A 23820-nucleotide genomic window follows, 5' to 3' on the forward strand; every position below is an offset into this window, starting at 1 on the left:
CTTGAATTGCATTATTATAAAAAAAATTGGTAAAAAAAAATTTCGGAAATTAAAAAAAGTTGTAACGTTTAAATCAATGAAAAATTTTGAAAAAATTTTTTTCTAGCTTTAAGCTTTTATTTTAAGCCTATCTTCATTCGCTAGTTAGTGCAATTAGAGCCCTCTCTTGAGGATATAACAATGCTTTTAGTGAAAACCCACCTTTATGTTTCGGCTGCAAAATTGTATGTTCAGGCCTTTATGACTTTGTATATTTGTGTGGAAGATGTTACAAAGTTAAATGACATTTGAATGGTCGACCGCTAAATTGTGGACCTCAATTATGAGAATTTATTACTTTAATGGTTAACATTGTTGAGATAATTATTTTGATACAAAATAGCTGTATAAACTTTTACAGCACGTATTTTTAAGTAACGACTCAAATATGTCAACCTTTTCTAATATTATAAAGAGGAAAGATTTGCATTTTTGTATTTTATATGTATTGGTATAACTCAAAAACTACTGGGCCGATTTCAATAATTCATTCACCATTAAAAAACTAAGTTATCATTATAATAACCAAGCGGACAAAGTCGCAAGAAACAGCCAGTAAGAAATGAGATAAGTTACCTTTTTTTCTAGTTAAAAATATAGTCAAAAGTCTATTTTTATGTTTTAGTTCGGTTCAAACCTTAATCCCCAGAATATCTTACCAAAAGACAATCAAAATCTCTTTAGTGCTTTAACCATTCGTAACTAAATATAGATTATCATTGAGCGAGAAAAGAGTAAAAAGGGAGTATAATGAAATAATACAATAATACAGTGAAATAATAAATACTTTATTTAATTAAATACACATATTTATATGGCGCGGAGACCTGGACACTGACGGTGGGGTGGGCCCATAAGTTAAGAGTCGCACAACGGGCGATGGAGAGGACTATGCTCGGTAACTCTCTAAGGGATAAAATCCGGAACGATATAATTCGACAGAGAACTAAAGTAGACGGGGCCGGTAGTAGAATGGGCCGGTCATATCTGTCGATCTAGAGACGCCAGGTGGGGAAGGAAAGTCCTAGAATGGAGGCCACGGAGACCAGGAACATGGGGCGTCCTCCCTCCAGGTGGACCGACGACTTAGTGCACGGCGGGAAGTCGTTGGATGCGAAAAGCGGAGGACCGCATTTTGTGGAAGGCATTGGGGAAGGGCTATGTCCAGTGGGCAGATAAAGGCTGTTGATGATGATGATGATGACATATTTATATGAAATGGCACAACTTATCTTACGCACTATATTTTACAAGCTACCGTCAATTGTAACCCAGCCTTACAACTGACAATTTCCATAGAATATTTTAGAGTATTAAATAAAAACAAAACTTCAGGTAACAATTTCATTAGATTATACAATTTAATTAAATTCATGTTTTATTTCATATTTTTGAACGTCAGTCCATTTGGCTATTATAGGTATTCATTTATCGTTTGACGTCTGCCTCTGGAAAATAATACAAAGAAATTATTTTACTTAAAGCTACAAGTCTTTATTTCACAGAATAAAAGACAATAGTAAATAAATTAACTCTACTAATAAGACTGAAATCGGTATACTAAAAAAACAGACAAATTGAGTCCATGACGGTGGAGGAGACCCATAGGAAAGGGAAATGTCTTCTTTAGGAGGGTTGGCACCGCATCTGCAATTGCGTTTAATGAAAACATACGTTTTGCAGTTTCATTTCACGCACAAACCATTCTATATGTTGTAACTAGATAAAAAAGCAAAAGTAAATAGCCTATGTCTTCTTCCAGACTTTACTCTACATCTTTGGTAAATTTTATAGAGATCTGTTAAGCCGTTCAGGAGATACCTTCTAACAAACATCCATCCATCTGTCTAAACTTTCATATTTATTTAGTGTGATTACTAAGATTTCATGTCTAAAATAGCTATGAAATTAATGTTATTTCTTACCAGTAGTTGCCACATCTTCATGTTGGCGAGCATGTTGTCGTCCAGCATCGGCTTGGCTTCCATGTTCCTCGATCGTACCACAATAGGAGAGGCCGCGTTGTCGAATCTTTAACACAAAGTATATGAAATAAATAAGACATACAGAAAGTAATAAAAAACCATTATTTTAGTTTCATTGCTGTTTCATTAAAGCAATTTGAATTTGGAAAAAATGTTTTGACATTACAACTAGCGCCACCATACAGGCACACTTTAAAAGTAAACTCATATTTTTCCTTACATTTGGGAGTTTACAGGAGATGCATCGTCAGCTACTTCCATCCGCAAGATGTCGTTGAGTTCGGAGTTCTTTGCTTCGTCGTGACGGGAACGGTTCTGGAATTTTAATTCACAATTTAAAATATAGATGGCGTTGTCCACAAAAGACAACAATGTTGTAAAATGTAAGTATTAATAGGGTTCTATAGTGTGTAAAATACGAAGTAAATTAAAATAAAGATCTAATTCAAATTCGTTAAAAATTTTATATATTTTTCTTTTAGTATCACTGGTTTAAGTCCTACGTTAGTAGTATGTAGTTCTATTTTAAACATAGATGGCGTTGTATACAAGTCTTATTTTTTTTTCTTAAAAGATGATTACAATGATTTGTTATGTGTTTTTATATTAAAAATACGTCTTACCATTTCAGAGTTGGCAGCCATACTGCGCAGGATCCTAGTTAGATACCAGTCGGGAGCGCTGGAGAGAGATTTTCCCGACCGCTTGCCGTGAGCTGAAAGTTACAATTCTTATTAATTATATGTTAAAAAAAGTGAGATAAAATAAAAAAAAATACAGAACAAAAAGTAAACGTAAAAAATAAAATTAACCGTATTTTGTTATTTCTTTATGGTTTGGTCCAAATGTAATTTATTCATTATTAAATTCGTTATGTTAAAAATCCATTAAGCTTCCATTTTAACGACATTGTATTTTCCTCTCATTTTTATCATTAATATTCATCCCTCTAGCCGCAGGGGATGGGTTATATTTTTAATTACCCTCACATAAATCCAATGTCATTTTAGGTATGACATGGATTACAACGTCACAAGAATAAAGGAAATTACACTAAACCGTCCCTTAGTGTAGATTGAGTACACGATATCACTAAAAGACGGGAAAATATTATTCTCAATTTACATAGATTAAATCTATCAAGTTTCTTATTAAAAAAAATAGTAAGCAGTTGTCAAAATAATTAACCCAAAAAAGGACAAAAATAATAAAACAACAAATATTGAGAAAAAATAACTTATAATGAGTTGATAATAACAAAACTAACAATTAAACAAGGGTTAACTTAAGCACTGATAGTAGAGTAACCATTATATCAGAAGAACATAATCCTTTGATAAAAATCCACGGCACACTGCGTAATAGATACAACTGTGTTGATACTGTGTGCTCACAATACATAACAATGTAACCGTGAGTTTACACAGGTATTAAGCTCGGTAGATACACTCAGTTGATTTGACAGCAGTCGATTGGTTTTGATAAAACAGTGCATGTTTGGGAAAATTTATAACTGTCAATTAAACTGTGCTGTTATCTATACTAATATTATAAAGAGGAATTATTTATATTTTTGTATGTATAGAAATAACTCAAAAACTACTATGCCAATTTTGAAAATTCCTTTACCGTCAGAAAGGTAATTTATCTATGAGTAACATAGGCTATAGTTTTTTATTTCACGCGGGCGAAGTCGAGAGAAACAGTTTGCATACATATGTATATAGTTAGTTATATAGTTTTGCATACAAACACACAGTTTTAACTGAACAGTTCGATGCTTCAGTTAAATTGTAATTGAGGGTAGAAAGGCTAAATAAAACAGGGTAAAAAGGATCTTTTGGGCTTAGAACACGGGCTTTTCGTTCTATGTAACGGAACAATTGTTTATTTTTTAAGTTGATGCAAATAAAAGTAAAGAAAAGTATTAGACAACCTTTTGTTTATATAAAAAAATATCTACTTTATTATTAAAAAGACTTAATAATGTATAATTAAATAAATATTTAGGTAGAGCTGAATATCGCAAAAGAATAATAAAGAAGCACACATTAACATACCCTGTAGTTTTTTTTGTAGATTAGAAGTACTTATATTTTTGACCGACTTCCCAAAAGAAGGTACTCAAGTCGTCTGTATGTTTTTTTGTTATATAAAATTTGTTACTTGTTACTGTGACTTAATTATAGGAACAAAGACATACGGTCGGTGATCCGGGATTAGAAGGAATCCAATATTGTCGATATCATGTGCGCGTTGAAGTGATAATGCAGTCTATCGTATTTGTATACTAAATATTACGTACATGAAGCTGATTGTTATTTAGATATATTTTCTACAAAGACATCTATACTATTATAATAAAGCGTAAACACACACTTCTTTGTTGCCTAAGATGTTAAGAATTACAGCATATTTTTGAATGATTCTATTTTTAATAAAAAGCCCTACATTTACGTCATGCTTTAGGCTATATATTTTCACGCCATTAAACTTATAGGGGTAAATATTTTGGATAAAAACCCTACTGTGGGAACGAGACCATAAGTTGCTGCCAACATCAAGAAAGAAACATTGCTAAGGTTTGTCATGTCATGTCATGTCATTTTAACTTTTGCTATTGATAATTTAACAAATGTAAACAAAAAAATAAAATTTTCATAATTTAATACGGATGAAGCCGCACGGGAACAGCTAGTTTAAGATGTACATATATAGACGAGGCAGTGAATAAAATTTCACCGGGACTTTCTCTGAAATCTGATCAGTTGTCAGGTTTAGTGCCACCTCGTGTGTTTGAATAAAATATTTTACGAAACTTGAGGATCTATCAATACATAGCGTTATTGAGATTTTGTGAAAAATGCCTACTCTATATATTCGTATATTTTAATCTCTTTGGTTTTTTCTAATAAGAAGAACGTTATTAAGTGTGGATACACCGGTAGAGGTAGACTTAGAAAGAGAGGGATGGATTGCGTGAAAGATGACATGACGAAGGGAGTGATGACTGAGATAACGTATGATAGTTATGTAGAGGTGGAAAACTGGATATATCGACCCTACGGGAGTAGGATAAGGAGGAAATATGATGTGTTCTATACTAAAAGTAACTACGTAAACTAACAATCGATCTTTAAGATAGATTCGTATTGAACACCATCGTTCTTTAAATGATAGATAAAATTTTCAAATCCTACTAAGATGCTTAGATAATTTCAAATTATTTTTAGATCAAAAATACTATATTATTAATGGTTGATCGGGGTAAGGTATTACATAGTTTTAAAGACGTTATCTTAGATGTAATCTACACAGTTATTTTTTTTAAATCGTTCCTAACTATTACATTATTTTGAATTTAAAATACATTAAAAACATTTCGTATACTTTAAATTTTGATATGTTCGAAGGAAAATAATAAATTTTTGGTCCCTGTTTTAATTATCTTGTTTTAGTTTGGGATTCAAAAGTTATACGTATGCATAATTATAACTTTGTGGTGATACTTTAGTATGTTTTAATAGAGTTATGTTATACATGATTTATGTGGAGTTTAGAAGTTATTAACACTAGTAATTTACGCTTCAGTAATACAACCATAAGTAACGAATACCCAAAAAATTATTTAATTGTGAAAACTTATGAAAGTAGTTATTTATGTCTGTCATCTCACAGTAGATGTTCCCGTACGATTTCATCACCATAAAATTATTTTATTGTTTACATGTGTCAAATTGTCAATTGCAAATGACATGACAAAACTTGGCAATCTTGTTTCCTTGATGTCGGCAACAACTAATGTCTCTTTCTTACATTAGGGTTTTTATCCAAAATATTTACCCCTAAGTTTAACGTCGTGAAAATATATAGCCTAAAGTGACGTAAGTGTAGGGCTTTTTATTAGGATAAGAATTATTCAAAAATATGCTGTAATTGCTGACATCTTAGTCAACAAAGAAGTGTGTGTTTACGCTTTATTTCAATAGTATAGATATATTTCCCGACTTCGTCTAGGATTAAAATAAACTGACTAGTTTCGACTTAACTGACATCGATATCTGTTAAGCAATTTTGGAGCTTACGTAGAAAATATCTTTTCATACAAATTTCACATTAAAATATACGTATGTTCAAATCATCAACTTACCTCCCCAACAAGAATGTCCATAGCTTAAACAGGATCCTGAAATGAAATAAAATTTCATAATTAAATATCAAATAACAGAAACTTTAATAGTTAGTTCTCACTGCAGCAACAACTTTATTTCACATTTTCTTCGAATAAAAAAAAGATGTAAATAAAAAGGTAAGTAAGTAAAAAGGTAAATGGATTTATATTTTATTTTTATTATATATGTTTCGTCTGATATAAAAAGTCCTTCAATTCATTGGTATTCCAAAATGTAACATAACTATTCAGTCTTAGTTATTCTTCAATACATTTTATTTCAAAGCGTTGGTGGCTCAGAGGTTTAAGCACTTGACTTGTAATCGACATATAGTGAGCTGGTGATGATGACATTTTATTTTAGTTCTGAATAAACTTTACATAAAAGATAATCTTAACTACTATATAACAAAGAACAATGAAGGAAAACTATTTCCTATACGTCTTCATCTTGCATTGTTTAGAAAGAATACATGTTCAAAGAAAAATATTTAATAGTGCGAAAGTACAGAGCTTCAAATCAAGCTTTTGTTGAGCTTTTACAGGTCAACGGTGAACTGTATGCTTTTATGTACCATTTTCTAAGAAATCCAAGATCAAGAACATGTATGCATTTTATTTTTTAATGTAATTCCATATCGTATATCATAAAATGCAAAGCAAAGAATCGTTATATTGAAAACTACTGCAGGGGGGGTCTTGTACTAAAACTTGCCAGCGACTATTCATAACTTCAAAAAGTGTTTGATTTTTGCATGGGGCGTAAAGTATATCAACAGATCATACTAGTATTATAAATGCGAAAGTTTAGATGTATGGATGGTTGTTTGTTAGAGTTTGTAGCCTAAACGGCTGAACGGATTTTGATAAAATTTGGTATAGATGTAGAGGATAGTCTTGAAGAACACATAGGCTACTTACATTTGTTTTTTTTATACCGCGCGGAAGGAGTCGCGTGCGAAAGCTAGTCTTATAATTCAATCGATGACTTATTAATACTTTCTCGCACATTCTAATGTTAAGTCCTGATTTATTAAGTGCATTTAAAACTGCCAGAAATAAACAAAGAGTCGTTTTCTCAAAGGAATGCGGCAGTTTAATAATGATGAAACTATACTTTGTAACTTTGATCTACAATAACGTTTCAATCCGATATCGTTAAGGGACTATCGTAAATGCGTGATGCATTAGACGGGAGTGTCCACTTAATGTGATCGGAGTATACCATCATAAGCAATAAACCTTCAACATACTTGCTTAAGAGCCCTATATGCTCGTATTGAGAATCTATTCGCATCAAATTGCTAACCACATTTGTAGGTTGACAGTTGAATATCGTACACATTTTTAGGACAATATATCTATATCTTAAATCAAAACAACTTTATTTAAATTTCTTTTCACATTTAGAATACTAATTCGCCCGCGACTCCGCGTGGAGTTCAAAAAAAACAAAAGTTACTAGCCAATGTGCTCTTCCAGTCTATCCTCTACGTCTATGCCAAATTTCATTGAGATCCGTTTAACCAATTAGGCTACAAACTCTAACAAACATCCATCCATCTAAACTTTCGCATTTATAATATTAGTAAGATGACTCTGCAAAATTACATCTTACTACATACGCTTCATTTTCTTCTTCTGTTTTTACTATATTTTTTTTAATGCTCGTCTCGGTGGCCAGTATGCAACCTCTTTGGTATATTCATACTTCTTGTCAGCTATTTTTTTTTCATTTATAAATAAGCTATCATTGTTCACTTGCTGTTCTTCCGTATTGTTGTTTGTGTCTATTTTGTATTGTAATATTTAAATACTGATTAACAAACCTTTTTCTTACTTAATAATACACCGTGAAAATTTAACAGACTTAAAAACCGTCCTTCTATTAAGTCTTGTGAAATTATTAATTTCCAAACAATTACCTTTTGTTTACCGGTTGTTAAAATTATTGAGGCGATCTTTGTTGTCCAATGGTCTATTGTTATTTCAAGTGGTACCCAAAATGTAGACATTTAGTATGAGGTTTGTAGCAAAAAAAATGTAGCCCGTTTTTTTTGTTATCAATCTTGGCATGATATAATCAAACTATGGCATGATAAATGACGCTGTCAAAAATATTGCATATATCTACGAGTATATCTATACTAATATTATAAAGTGGAGAGATTTGTACTTTTGTATTTTTGTATGTATTGAAATAACTCAAAAACTACCTGACCGATTTCGGAAATTCTTTCACCATTAGAAAGCTACGTTATCAGTGAGTAACTTAGTCTATACTTTTTCTCATTTTTTTTTATTTCACGCGGGCGAAGTTGCGAGCATCGTTGTCCTTAATATACGCATATCCAGGGCGAATCGGTTGTATGTAGATAATTGTCAACTGATCACTGAGATGATAGCGTATAAATATATTAACGACGACTTCGCATGTTCATAAATACATTTGCGTCCATAATAATTGGGTTAGTTTACATTTACACCAATCTACAATATTAATTACATTATAATTGAACGTAAGCGTAATTGAAATTTATTTTAATGAAAATTTTATTTATTATAATTTTTTTTTATGTTTATCAGACGCCGATGTTTGTATCCTTACAAATATTATGTTACTTTTTATCTATCCAATTAATTTTATTTAACCAATAGATTTTAGTACAATTAGTAATAGTAAAACAAGCTAGTATATCGAGCAAAGAGCTTCGACCAACACCTCAAGAAGTTCTCGCTAGACAGTTGGATTAAGGGCCCGATTCAAAAGGCGGTTATTTTAGAAACGGCACGAATAGTGAGGAGGTTCTTGTCTCTGCAGCCCTGACCACTGGTTGCTTGAGTGATCGGATTCCGCAGCCGGTGGACTTCTATTTTTTTATGTAATATGTTTTAATTTTTTTTGAAAAAAAAAATCATGTAAAATGTACTATATATAAAAATAAGAAATTAAAGATATGATAATTGGTATGACAAAATAAAGGAGGACTCCAGTGCCATAAAACTGTAAAAAATAATCAACGTTATAGGAAAATTTCCATACACATTATACGATTTAGCCTTCAACCTTCCTATGTTAATAAAATTTCTATGAATTAAAAAAAACGACCCCTAGTGTACTTCCATGAACAACAATTATTATTCCTTATGCAACATGCGTTTTACAATTTGTCGTTAAAACAACAATTAATGTACTTTTAACATGATAATCGTTTAGTAGAACACACAAGCTCCTAGGAAGTAAAAGCGTAGAGTATTAAACAACAGAGGTAGCAAATATAACAGCCATATTTATTAACATCAAAACAACGGTGCTTTGTCAACATCTAATCTACGACGGTGCAATAAATATTCTCCAAGTGTATTTACAGAAAAAGCACATGCCTAATCCATACAAAAATAATTTCAACACTTGACTAAAAAACATAAATGCCTGTTTAAAATTGGAACGCTCTTTATATATTTTTTATTACACACATATATAAGACAATGTAATTTATATATGAACATTAAACAATAAAATTGATTTGTTATTAGAATTTTCAGTAACCATTTACTCCAGTAACAACATAATCACTTCAGAAGAGTACTAAAATGCAGTTTCCAATCATAAGGAGTTAACAATTTAGTACGATAGAAAGTAACAACATAACGACATAGGCATGCTCTGACATACCTCCGCGTTGACTGCGCCACCCGTTGACTTTCTCTATAAGGCTTGCGGATTTGCTACCTCTATTAATTCGCTGCTCTGTGGATCAGATGTATACTTTGGAATCGATGTGTCTGTAATTTATTACTCTATCGACCATGTTAATATAAAAAAAATTAAAACACAATTTTCACAAGAATACGTAAGGTTTGAATAAGTTTATATTAATTAGGAGAAAGAAGTATTTTTATTTGCAAACGTCGTTTTAACTTTAAGATTCTTAACAGTACAGAACAATGAAAACTTATATGACAGTACAATAATTTCATCTTCAATCGGCTTTGTAAAATGCTTTTAGAATTGCAATCTTGTTAAATTGAATTGTGTCGTAATATGACGTCACAGTAAGACGATTGTGTGGTCTGTAGTCTGTGGGTAATCATTTTGACGTCTACTTCAATAATACAATAACAGGTTAAGTCCCAAGAGTTTACGTTCTTCTTCCTTTAAAAAGTTTCCTTTATAATTTACGTGATCGTGTATTTTCAATTTCTTAGACAATACTTATTACATCAGTTTGCTATTATCGACTTATTTCACATTTATTGTCAATTTTTAGTTTGAATAAAACAAAAGCAATTGTATAGAATAAAACGTGAGAAACTTAAGTAAAATTGCTATTGCATTTAGCTTTTAAATACTTGAAATACGAAAGTTGATTAGTTTCTTTTTAACAACTCTTTCTTTATTATTTAAATACTCTAATGCTGAAGATGATTGTGCTTTGAATTGTTTAAACTTTAACAATGAATCTACAATTTATAAAATACAAACTAGTAATGCATATAGTACTCCAGTTAACATTTAATCATATTTCAAAGCCGCATTATAAATGTAAATTGTTCCTGTGTTGCAATTATCGACCTACCCCAATACGTCACTGCACTGACCTGTTGAAGGAATTAACTTGTTTCACACGAGGGTAGAAATAACAATCCAGTAAGCTGCAGTACTGCTATTGTTTAAACGCATATGCTAAGAAGAGCAGCCCTTAGACAAAGTAACTAACAAAGTAAGTTTGAAAAGTCAAAAAACTATAGAACCGACAGTAACATTCGATAAGTCACGTGTTTGTTAAGTATTCATTCCTATACATTTTGACATATATTGTCGATTTAACTAGCGATATCACTAATTGAAAGTCACTTTGTCTAGGGTATAGATTACTGCTCTGCATCACCTTACTGCCCTCGTGTGAAGCCATCATAAGTGGTTAATTTACTAGCATAGTTCATGACCTTTATAATAAATTTTATCACACGATCTATAAATGTTTCATTTACTACACGTTCATTTATTCGTTGTAAAAATCCTTCCCAGAATTATAACGTGACCTAGAACAGTTTAATTCCAGCTACTCAATGAAGGAATTTAACTATGTTTTTTTTATTCAAATAGCTTGTTAATCTACGATTATTTCCTGGTATGTAAAGTTGCTACTAACTTGTGAAACGAATGTAACTAAGTAAGTAATGTTTGTTACCTTTACTAATATAAAGAGGAACGATTTGTATTTGTATGTATTGAAATAGCTCAAAATCTGTGAGGCTGATTTAAAAAATTCTTTCACCTTTAAAGATACTTTATCGCCGAGTAACATAGGCTATATTTTCAAATTACACGCGGAAGAAGTCGCGAGCAACAGCTAGTGTAAGAATATAAGCATTAACATAAAGAAGGGTTTACGTTTGAATTCGTAACTGACGCCAGACATCAAATTAAATGTTCACAAGTGACGGAACATTTGCCGACATCGCCAAATATTTGTCTATCGGTCATATTTTTATGTTGCGGCGTTAAGCTGAGTTTAATATCTCCGGCAAACATTAGCGTAATTTACGACTCAGCTTAGCGAAGAAATCAGATTTATAACTCATAAATACTTAAATAAACTTCAATTAGGTATATAATAATTTTTTTTACGGTTAGAAACTTTCTTTTTGTTCACAAGTAATGTTATCAGTATTTTTTTAACTAACTGCCAATCTCAGATTGTAAGCATACCTTTTTTTTATAACATATCGTGGCAAACGAGTAAGCGGCCACCTGAATCCGCCAAAATGGCGAAGCGACCGCTGCCCATAGACGTCCGCAATTGCAGATGCGTTGCCGCATATAAAGAGGATATTTCCCCTTCCTATGAATCTCATCCACCGTCAAATACACTTCTCCTTCCCATCCTCTCTTTATAATAAAAGGGTGGTAAAGAGCAAGGGACTTAAATTAGGCCGCCGGCACGTCCATCCTTCCATTTCACGCCTGTCTTCTGTGTGGTCGTGGTAATACGCCGGACGGCCCATTCGTGCTAAGATGTTAAAGCGGGCACTAACACTGTGAAGTGGTACCGGTACCGCTCTTTTTTTTTCTAAACAAAATTGATTACATTTGTTTTTTACTTAAAGCCTGATACATAAGCTCATTTCTGACAGTTTTAACTGAACAGTTCGATTCTTCAGGTACAACTGTGCGTCTGTTATGGCCTTAAAATTTGAAGAAAATACTTCAAGCCGTATACTAGTTAAAATGTAAGGTCATTGTACTTTAGATTGTAAATTAAGTACTTATTTATTGTAAACAATTGTTTTAATATAATAGAAATAATATTAATTTGAAGTGTATAAAAGATGTATTGTGGCGTAACGAATTAGAAATCTCCACAAAATATTAATTGGCTTCAATATCTTGCTTTATTATTTTGTTTATATTATTTTAGCATTTGCTTAAGATACTCGAATCCTCGTTAAAGATATTTCGAGAGACGATTCATAATTTGATTTTATTGTTTTTAAATGAATAAGTTATTTTTAGTTGTTTTTGTGTAAATTATTTTAATGAAAATATCTATTTTAATAATTTAATGGAACCTCTTTTTTAATTTAAATGAATATTATATCTTAAATATTGTTTTATGTGATTGTGATTTTTAACTAAACACTTGTACAATAAGTAAATGCTTTATTATTACACTCTTAAAAAATACATTTCATGAGAGCCTTGGCTCTTGCACTAGCTTCCCCGGAAGAGCCAAAACGCTATATAACATTTTTAAATAATATTTTCTATCAGTCTTATTGTTCATTTAATTACATAATTTGTATTTAAAATTCTATAATTTTAATGTCTTTACGTTACGCGAAATAGAGAAAACAACTTAATATATCTATTTGGGATATTAATATTAACCAGTAAAATATAAAAAAATGTTTCTAAAACTATTGTTATCGAATCAAAACGATTAGCAGCAAAGTGTCGAAGTATAAACAAGTTGGTAGTTCCCGCAAGTTAGAGGTCACCAAATCAAATACTACACGTCAGAAGTAACAAAGTTATTTAGTAATCATGTTACTATTATTTTGCTACGTGAAAATTGTTTTATGGTTTCTTCTGTCATGTACTAAACTGTACTCAACTTTTAGACTAGATTTTGCCTCTGATCTTGTCCGTACAGAATTAAAATATCTTAGCCTTGCTTTTATTTCTATGAGCTTATATGGAGCGTTCACTACTCAATTTTTGGTTTGTGCAACTTAACAGTTGGACGCATAACTGTGGGATAGTTTAGTCAAGGTGTGCGTACATTCTAAGTAACCCATGTGTTCTTACAGACTATTTTATGCAGTGTCGTGTACGTCGTAACAGACATGCGTGTATACTTTCATATTTAAAATATTAATGTGATCTTGAGATAGTCTGGTTGCTTCACATTCTGTGACTGAGGTAAATTATGTCAAAAAGGCTGGACGTCGCCTCCAACGAGTAGCTATAGGTCCTTAGATAAAGATGGATGTGTGATCGAATTATTTTAGTGCAGAAGGTATAATATACAACACACACACACACACTAAAATATGACACCTATATTCAGTGACGTCACATACAATAATGTACAGTATACAAAAAGTATTATGAATAAAACTCACCTGTAGCACTTTGTACGAGACATACGATAACCAATAGGACCAAAAGTCCGGTGAAGCCTGAACTCTTTCCGTGCAGCCTTGATGACGACATTTTGAACTGGATAGTTGAGTAGCTAAAACACAAAGAAAAGTAAGGAATCAATTGATGTTAAAATAATGTAGTTAATTCTTCTTCAGAATTCTTATATTGTACACAACCCTTTGTCATTTTGACAAGGGGTATGTTTATTTCATCCCCATATCAAATCGCTAGAAGGACGCGTTTTTGTGCTTAATTGCACTAAGTGGTATGTATCATTTTCATATTTAGTCACGTAGCTTTATTCGTAGCAATACGTAGTACTACGAATAAAACTCAGACGTCAGATTTGGTCTATTTTACGCCGTAGCAGCTACGTAAATGAATTTTTACAAGTTAATCGAAAAATTCATATAAGTAATTAATGATTTTTATATCAGATTATGACGAATTAAGTATTAACTTAACTTGTAAATGAATGTATTTCCGTTCTTGCATTTTCTTTCGAAAAAAATGGAGTTAACGATCCATAAGGTGGATGTTTTAGGCAGTGGGTACTTATTGAAACAATATTAAATTGGATAAATAAAAGGGGTTGCATATATATATTTTTAGTGAATTGGATTGAATATTTATTTTATAAGTAAATACATCGGAAGTTAATTTGTTTCTTTTGATATATTATTATATCTTATTCATTTAGAAGATATAACAGAAAGAACTCTAATTTGTCAAGAGTCAAGATTAATGTTTGATGACGGGAAAATAAAAAAATAATCGCAACCAATAAATTATTTATATGCTTTGCAAAAGCATCTAAAAACAGATAAATCTGATATATTTTGCAGGATTTTTTTTCCTCAAATATTTGTTATTTCAAAGTAGAACTGAGTTAGATTTAAATAATTTCAAACAGACATATCATATAACTTTTTTTAAATAAAACCTCACTTAACTTACTTTTATATACAAAGTCGAGTAAGTTTGTCTTACTTAAGCGATGTCTGTGAACCACTTTAGACGCATTTATGATAGAGTCGGTGTTTTCTAAGCAAAAAGGGTACACTGAATATAGTCACTTAAAGTTGTGTTATTATTTAAAAAGTAAAGATTATTTCTATAAATAAATTAAAGACATCGGTTTATCAGGAATGGTTTCATTCTACTAATCTTATTGATATTACTTTGACTTTTATTTAAGTTACAAGCTCATTTAAAAGTAACAAGTACAAGTGCAATTTTATTGATGATGTCATAGACAACTATGTTTTTTAAAATCTAATGCAATAAAAAAAACTTATCCAAGAATTCATCGGCCTTTGAATATTATAAAAATGTTTTTAAAGTTTTCCTACATGTGGTTTTCAAAACCTAATCAAGTCCCAATTCGACCTTGTTTTAGAATAAAATGAAAACACAAATTGGTACTTTAAGTTAGACAAGTTATGTCATCTAAGTTAACAAGTTAATCTAGCAGCAACGACAATTATCTTTCATAAGCCCGCAAGCTACATACCATATGAATAAAAGTGACATTTGTAACGAAATTGTACAGATAAGTTACGGAAGCAAAGTCAATAGAAGAGTTCGACTTAGTTTATCTTGCAAATGAGTGTTTTGTTTGATTAGTTTATAAAACTGCATTCTATTTCTACGTAACTGATATAGTTAACATTTAAGATATACCTAGAATACATTTTATTGTTCCAGTTATAATTTTGCAAACTAAATTAAGCTTTCTAAAATTAGTGTTTTGTTTGTATAGCATTTATTAACTACCACATAGAAATGTTTTCTGTGACGTGTGTGTGACGAAATAAAAGAATTTACGCTCTTGTATTTAGGATATTGTAGTTGTAGTTTATTGTAATTTTTTTAATAAAATATTAGTAAATTTTTGTTAGTAATACTAATATTTCCTTAAACCATTCCAACTAAGCTTTAGACAATAGTCGAATGGCGGGATTCGAACCCTCGACCGCAAGATCAGTAGTACGGAGCCCAAGCTTTTGGCGCTTGACTTTGTTTATTGTTAGTTAAAAATATACATTACAATTTAATTTAAGTGAAAATGTGTTATTCTGTACATTAATGAAAAACTAATCAAGTTTAAATAATTCTTATAAATTCATGTTAAATTTAAATAAGAAGCGATGTATTTTTTCCTGTATTCATGTAGAAGGTATACCGCTGCCAGTGGAAGAAATGCAAATGTATTGTTGGGATGAAAACTATCTCAGACGAGCGGATGTGCAGTTTACAGGCGAAAGCGTTTTCATTTCATGAATACAGAGAATATACATGAACATACAGTTTTAAATAAAACACGCATACAGGTCTTAGAAGTAAGACGGTTGTACATTTTACAATTTAAAATCTAAAAACTTTTCTAATTACCAAACACAGACTCTGATCAATGGAAATTTTGATGCTGCGGAAACTTGCCAAGTACAATTTTATGTTGGACTGTATGACTGATTATATTCAATAATATGAAACATCTACAAGTTATCTATTTGTTTGACTATTAGATAAATACGTTTTTTATCATTAAAGTTTCTTTGAATAGTTCAAATTAATAGAAACTCGTGAATCACGACCGCTTATGACTTGAAATACGTCCAGTGCAACGATTATTATCTTTTTATTCATTTTTCTATAGAGATACGTCCACGATTAGAAGACTCCACAGACAGGAGATATATTCTAAAAACAATAAAATCACAGTAGTTTGAGTTTATTTTTCTGCTGTTCTAATATGTTGAACATATTAATTTGTTTTTAGATTTCTTTAATTGACATTTTTACTTACATTGAATGTAATTTACAAACCATAAAAAGTTCTTTAATACTCTTAATAAAATCTTAGAATAAGGATCTTTGCATATATGCTTTCATTTTTTTATCCATACTCTTAGTGATGCTTGATTGTCCCTAATTATTCCGAAATTTGTATACCATATTTGTAATACAAATTTCTTTGTTCTTATGTACATACCAATGTGCATACTTCTCATATTCTTATGTAGTCTACAATTTTGCCTTTCTAATTTCACAAGCCGGTAATGAAATGTTAATTTTGTTGCATTTGAATTTTTTATTTACAATGTTGTCTTTTCCTTACCAGGCTACGGAATTAGTAAAAATGAATAAACTCCAAAACTACTGAACCGATTTAAAAATACTTTCACTATTATAAAGCTAAATTATCACTGAGTAATATAGGCTATATTTATTACTAAATACTGATATAAATTCTTCGTAATCGAAGCTAGCGACATCAGCTAATATTAAAACTGCCACATTCATTTAGGCGTCGTTGTTTTGGAGTGTAAAATAAAATACCTGTTTTTCGTCAATGTTTTGATCTCTTTGAGTTTTTATTTGTTGCATTAATGTTATAATTTTATTTACAAAATGTTATTTCTTTATTTTTAATGTAGATTGTCTTAGACATCTTGTTAGTGGTATTGCGCAAAATCGTAGTAAACCGCTATTCAGTTACATGTTAATCTATACTATTATAATAAAGCGTAAACACACACTTCTTTGTTGCCTAAGATGTCAGCAATTACAGCATATTTTTGAATAATTCTTTTTTTAATAAAAAGCCCTACACTTACGTCACGCTTTAGGCTATATATTTTCACGCTATTAAACTTAGGGGGTAAATATTTTGGATAAAAACCCTAATGTGGGAAAGAGACCATAAGATGCTGCCAACATCAAGGAATCAAGATTTTTTGACAAATGTAAACAATAAAATAAAATTTTCATAATTTAATGCGGATGAAGCCGCAAGGGAACAGCTAGTAAAATATATTACTGCATAAAAAAATTGATTACTGATATTTATAATGAATTTACGTTGAAGCTACTTAAATCGGAGATCGGACGCAGTAATTTTATAAATAAATTGACATTTAATTTATTTATAATTCGATTGTAATATTTGCCGATAATTTTAATGCATATTAAAACTGGCTACCAAAAATAAAAATCCTATACATTTGAAGGCTATTAAAATAAAGGCACTTATACTAAAATACATATGGTTTTAAATTTCAAAAGATTAACTAATTTTAGTGGTGAAATAAATGTAAACAAAGAAAAATCGAATTAGGTTCCAAATTATCTGTTTCCACAGCCGAAAAACATGTAGAACAACATGTTTTTTAATCTATACTAATATAATAAAGCGTAAACACACTATTTCATGGCGTAGGATGTCAGCAATCACAGCGTATTTAAAAAAAAAACTCTTTCTTTAATTAAAAGCCCTACACTTACGTCACACTTTAGGTTATATATTTTCACGCTATTAAACTTAGGGGAAAATTAAATGGATAAAAACTCTGATGTGGGAAAGGGACCATAAGCTACAATGCTACAAAGCAAAGCTGAATACTCGGATTGAGATAAAATAATCGATTGAAAGGTAATAACTCGTTCTATATTTCTGCGGTTTCATTTCCTCGACTGTATTGACAGGTTTATTATGTTTTTTCTGTAAGTTACAATACCGATCATTTGGAATTTAAAAATGTTATTTTTATATAGGGAACAAACGAGTATTGGGACCCTTAATGAACAGTGGTCACCGAGACCAAATGCAATCTGAATACCAGAGGATAAGCAAATGTATTCCTGACCTTTGAGAAAGAAATGCCCTTGCGAAATGTTTCTTAAACAGCTCTTAGTCTTTCTCGTTTTAATTGGTAAGGACAGTCCATTTCATATTGAGGCAATATGAAGCAGTTCCGTAAAAACCATAATATTGAGGAATACCAGCCATCTAGATAGTTTGGATGGTAAGGGATGTTTTTCGTGCGATGACGGAAATTGTCGGCAATTGACATAAGATTAGTGTTTAAATTTAGAATAGAAATTCACCGCAGGCTTCCATTGTCTAAACACAAACTTATATTGTTATTTTGTATAATATACTTTGTTTAAATTTACAACAGTGGAAACTGAGAGCTAAATCCTAGTACAATGCTAGCTAACATCCTAATATTTAATGTAGGTTCTCACTGCTATAGCACTTGCCCGACTAAAGATGTACAAATATAGAGTATAGCGAATAAATTAAATTTATGTAAATTATATATAGAGTAAGCAAGATATACGTAATTAGCAATTGCCCGCGGCTCCACTCGCCAATAAATTTGTCGTGGATAATGCACCTTTCAAATGGTGAAAGAATTTTTTAAAACGGTCCAATGGTTTTTGAGCCCATTAGAAAAAAAGTTTTCCTCTTTATAATATTAGTATGATAATGATTAGGATATATCATGTTGTCTCCGTTGGATTGAAATTTAAATTACAAAAGCAGTGATAAATAAGCGGCTGTTTAATTGGCAAAGATGAAATCCTCCAGAGAGTTGACGCCAGTATTCTGATAAAGTAAACAAAAACTTTACAAATTTACCTTCCCGATTTACAATCAAATCAAAACTTCCCAACTTATATCGTTTAAATATTTTTGATTAGTTGGTAGCTTTTTTTATTATAATTAACGATGCAATCGTAAAAATGGGAATTTAAAATTATTTAACTTCTAAATGTAATACAAAAATGAATATTTGAATTATATTTTTAATATGTACCGATACTTGTGAAGTTATGAAATTAAAGGAAAGGTAATTTCAAAAAAAAAAAAAAATTTATAATTGTACAATAAAGTGGTCTTTAATTTAAAAAAAATGCGATCGAATTTAAAAACAAAATTAAAATTTTATTGTAACCGTTTAACAAGAGCTGATTCCGCTTTATTTAATATTTTTTAATAAACATGAAATATATTACTATAAAATTCGACTTACATTTCGCGATGTGTGTCCGTTTGCACGAGTCAGTCACAGTCAACGGAACTCAGGTATCTACTTAGCGTGCCGTCAAACCAGCCCTTATATAGCGGCGTGCGGTACACGGCTTGTACGCAGAATACCATGCCACCGAACAAATGCCAAATAAGTTATTCCATTATTTCACTAGTCATGTCAAAATTGACAGAATATTGAGAATTGAAAAAAATTTAAAACTTTATTTTTTTATTTAATAAACAAACTGACTTGGAAATATGTTATTCTAACATTAATTTGAACATAAAAAAAATATCAAGTCATGATTTGACGAATTTAATTTGGAAAATCAAGTATTACCCAAACTTAACGTAATTTCAACTGTTTACAAAAGTATAAAATATATTGTTTAGTTAGATCACACAAGGACGAAATTTACAAACGTTTGGTGACATGAATACAGCTTTATTTTCTGTGTGGGATATTTTAGTGTACATATTAGTAAGCATTTAATGTCTTACGCCTTTGATTAGGGTCGTATGCGTTTTTTGTCTGAGAAATTATGTTTTTTTGCAAATGAATCGCTCTTTTCGTGTGCTGGACAATTTAATAGGCATTTTAAGTACGTTATTACGTAAGTAATGCTCAAATTAACGACAAACTATATTTTTAAACGTTACAAGAAATGCGGAGACAAATTATTAAAGTAATTAAACCTTTATAACTTTTTTCATTACAGTAAAATAAATAAAATACCCTATTTTTTTATGATACCTCTAATCAGTAATAATCTAAGAAAAGAAAATCCTCCTTTAAAAATAGTTTTGTTCGAAATCTCCAGAACCCGCATACCTAAAAACAGTCTCCAGTTTACAATTGTCTAAAAAAACGTTTGATTGATTTTTTTTCCACATCTTCAAAACATACTATAATTATAAATTTAATAATTTGCCCAAGTACTAAAAATATATACAATACAGGAAACGAACAGTGCACAAACAAACTAATAAAAAAGTCAAACCGAGCAACTGACTCCCTCAGGCTATTTCGTCATTTACTTGTTTCTTCAAGTTTTCGCAAAGTTTTCAACAACTTTCGCCTACGGATTTACCCTCCGTTACTACATTGTTATAACAAAGAGGATAGACGATGGCACTAATAATTTAAGTCAAAGAGGTGGTTAATTTACGCGGAATTGAAAAATATTCAGAGCGGGTGCGCACTTTTGATTAAACTATAGTACAATTGTGCGATTGACGGTTGCACAACTAAAAATCGAGTAGTGTGCAACAAATCAAAGCGCGACTAAACGGTTGTGCGATAGTTTAGTCAAAGGTGTGTGTGTGCTCTAAATATAGCCTATGCCACTCAGTTGTAATGTAGCTTTCTAATAGTGAAAGAGTTTTAGAAATCGATCCAGTTATTTTTAAGTTTAATTACATAAAAATACAAATCTTTTTATTTACAATATTAGTATATAAGTCACAGTCAAAATCAATTCAGATGACTTTAATAAAAACAGTTTTATTTTCATACTGTTAGAGCTATAGCTGTTGCCCGCGATTTCGTCCACGCAATAAAAAGAAGCCTATAATATACCCGTCTATGTCAGCTACCCTTCAGTGAAAGTCTGGTCGAAATCGGACCAGCTGTTACGGAGATTATCAGGAATAAACGTTGCTTGCGGACAGACACACAGACAGACAGAAAATTTTTAAATGCGATTTTCGTTATCATCAACGCAAATAAATTTTCTTCCCGATATCTGGAGTTTTTCTCTTGATATTACAAACAGACACTCTATTTTTTTATGTATATAGATAGATTAAAAGCTAAACTAATGTATTGGAAATTGCAGTTACAATTGTTCGCTATAACCATTAGCTGAAGTGTTAATCGGTACCGCCCTGTGGCTGGAATTGTCTTGTTTACCAACTCCTATTGCTTCCAAGTTGTTTACATTTAATAATTGTTTTAAAATAACCAACCACCGCAGACTAATACTTTTAAAATATTAAAAATCGTAACACAGATTTATTAATAAACTAGCTGTTCCCGTGCGACTTCAACCGCATAAAATTATGAAAATTTTATTTTAGTGTTTACATGTGTCAAATTATCAATTGCAAATGTCAAAATGACATGACGATGACAACCTTACTTCCTTGTTGTTGGCAGCAACTTATGGTCTCTTTCCCACATTAGGGTATTTATACAAAATATTTACCCCCTAAGTTTAATCGCGTGAAAATGTATAGCCTAAAGCGTGACGTAAGTGTATGGCTTTTTATTAATAATTATTCAAAAATATGCTGTAATTGCTGACATCTTTTCTATTATCTTTATTATAATAGTATAGATTGTTACTATTAATTATTACCAATAAATGTATGTATTTTACACGTTATCTATTTCTATTTTAAGAAACAGAAGTAATTCCGAAATAATCCTTAAGCTAGCCTACGTCAAAAATAATATTTACTACTCAACGATTCCTTTTAAAGTAACTTTCTTTGATGTTTTAATAATATATTATAAATCAAAAATATACTTAGTTATATTATAAAGAGGAAAAATTTATATTTATTGGAATAACTCAAAAACATTTGCTATATTTATATTTTTTCCATGCAAACGAAGACGAGATCAACAGTCAGTGTTAAATAATATAGTAGAACCTCGATAACTCAAACCTCGGTAACTTAAAAACCTCTATAACTTCAAAAAAATAATATGTTCCCATCAGAGTCCAAAACCTCTACATCATAGACTCTTGATAACTTCAAAACTCTATACTTAAAATATTTTGTGTTTCCCTTGGACTTTAACTTATCGAGGTTCTACTGTAGTTACTCCAATCACAAATATACCAAGAAACTGTTGTATTTTTCTATTTGAAGCTCGACTCCGACAACGCTTTAAATACACCATTTCCCTGTTTTTATTTCATTCGAAGTCTATTGAGAATTGCAATCAGAAAACGCAACAAATTAAAACCCTTATTCTGTTAACGTTTAACTAATAAATCAAATTCCTTTATCCTATGGGAAAAGAATTTTTAATTCATTTATTTATAAACAATTTTTCAAAATCATAAAGAAGCAAAATATAACATAACTAGCTGTTCCTGTCCGGATTCATCAGCATGAAATTATAATAACTCATTTTATTGTTTACATTTGTCAAATGTCAAAATTCAAATCCATAAATGACAACCTTGATCTTTTGATGTTGGCAGAATGTAGTTTATGGTCTCTTTCCCACATGATGTTTTTTTCGATTTATGTACCGCCTTAGTTTGAAGGCGTGAAAATATATAGCCTAAAGCGTGACGTAAGTGTAGGGCTTTTTATTAATAAAAGAATCATTCAAAAATATGCTGTAATTGCTGACATCTTAGGCAACAAAGAAGTGTGTGTTTACGCTTTATTATAATAGTATAGATATAGATTAGTATGTTAAAGATAAATCCTATAGAACTTAATAAAAACTTATTATGGAGACGTCTTCGAAATTAAAATAAATGGCACATTTTATAGCACGACACAAAAAATGAAGGATAAAAAATTAGTTAATCCGTAGCCTAAAATGATGTAGTTAATATTAAAGTAGTCGTAACATCCCACAGATGAGATAAAATATTTTTTTATTATGCTGCGAGTGATAACATGTTTAGTAAAGAAACCCGTCAGTTTGGCGGCACTATTAACTTGTTACTCGAGCGTTATAATCGTTATATAGAGAATATCTTCAGAACTGTTTTCGCTTTTATTTGCAACTAGCTTTCGACCGCGACTAAAAAAAAACGAAACTAAGTAGCCTATGAGTTCTTCCAGACTGTGCTCTAGATCACTGCCAAATTTCATCCGGATCCGTTAAGCCGTTTAGGCTACAAATTCTAACAGACATCCATCCATCTAAACTTTCACATTTATAATATTATCGTAAAATTTAAAATAACAACTATAGCCTATATTATTCACAGTTAAATTGTCTTTCTAAAGGTGAAAGTATATTTTAAATCGGCCCAGCAGTTTTTTCGTGAATCAAATACATACGAGAATCCAAAAATACAAACCTTTCCTCTTTGTAATATTAGTAAACATAGAGATTTTGAAGATCTTTTATGTGTTACAAGAAAACAGGACATCCTGAATGAGTTGTAATAAA

At 30.8% G+C, this 23820-nt stretch overlaps 1 protein-coding gene across 1 annotated transcript; it reads right to left on the reverse strand.

Annotated features, from left to right (window-relative positions):
- Positions 1-861: 861 nt before the first annotated feature.
- Positions 862-19729, reverse strand: LOC106102684. Its single transcript, XM_013282233.1, has 7 exons — positions 19672-19729; positions 13828-13940; positions 6175-6210; positions 2648-2739; positions 2245-2339; positions 1965-2070; positions 862-1487 (listed from the first exon to the last, which is right to left on the reverse strand). Exons 2-7 carry the CDS (start codon positions 13916-13918, stop codon positions 1464-1466), a joined length of 444 nt encoding a protein of 147 aa, XP_013137687.1. The 5' UTR covers positions 13919-13940; positions 19672-19729; the 3' UTR covers positions 862-1463.
- Between the last annotated feature and the right edge of the window lie 4091 nt (positions 19730-23820).

The sequence above is a fragment of the Papilio polytes genome, unplaced genomic scaffold (genome assembly GCF_000836215.1).
Source record: "Papilio polytes unplaced genomic scaffold, Ppol_1.0 DF823912.1, whole genome shotgun sequence".
Taxonomy (NCBI): Eukaryota; Metazoa; Arthropoda; class Insecta; order Lepidoptera; family Papilionidae; genus Papilio; species Papilio polytes.

Excerpts from the sequence above, each read along its gene's own strand:
- LOC106102684 (XM_013282233.1), bottom strand. The coding sequence starts at position 13,918 with ATGTCGTCATCAAGGCTGCACGGAAAGAGTTCAGGCTTCACCGGACTT. Across the intron at positions 6,211-13,827 it reads TCTCGTACAAAGTGCTACAG|GATCCTGTTTAAGCTATGGA; the intron begins GTGAGTTTTATT and ends ATTTCATTTCAG. Across the intron at positions 1,488-1,964 it reads TGAAGATGTGGCAACTACTG|AGGCAGACGTCAAACGATAA; the intron begins GTAAGAAATAAC and ends ATTATTTTCCAG.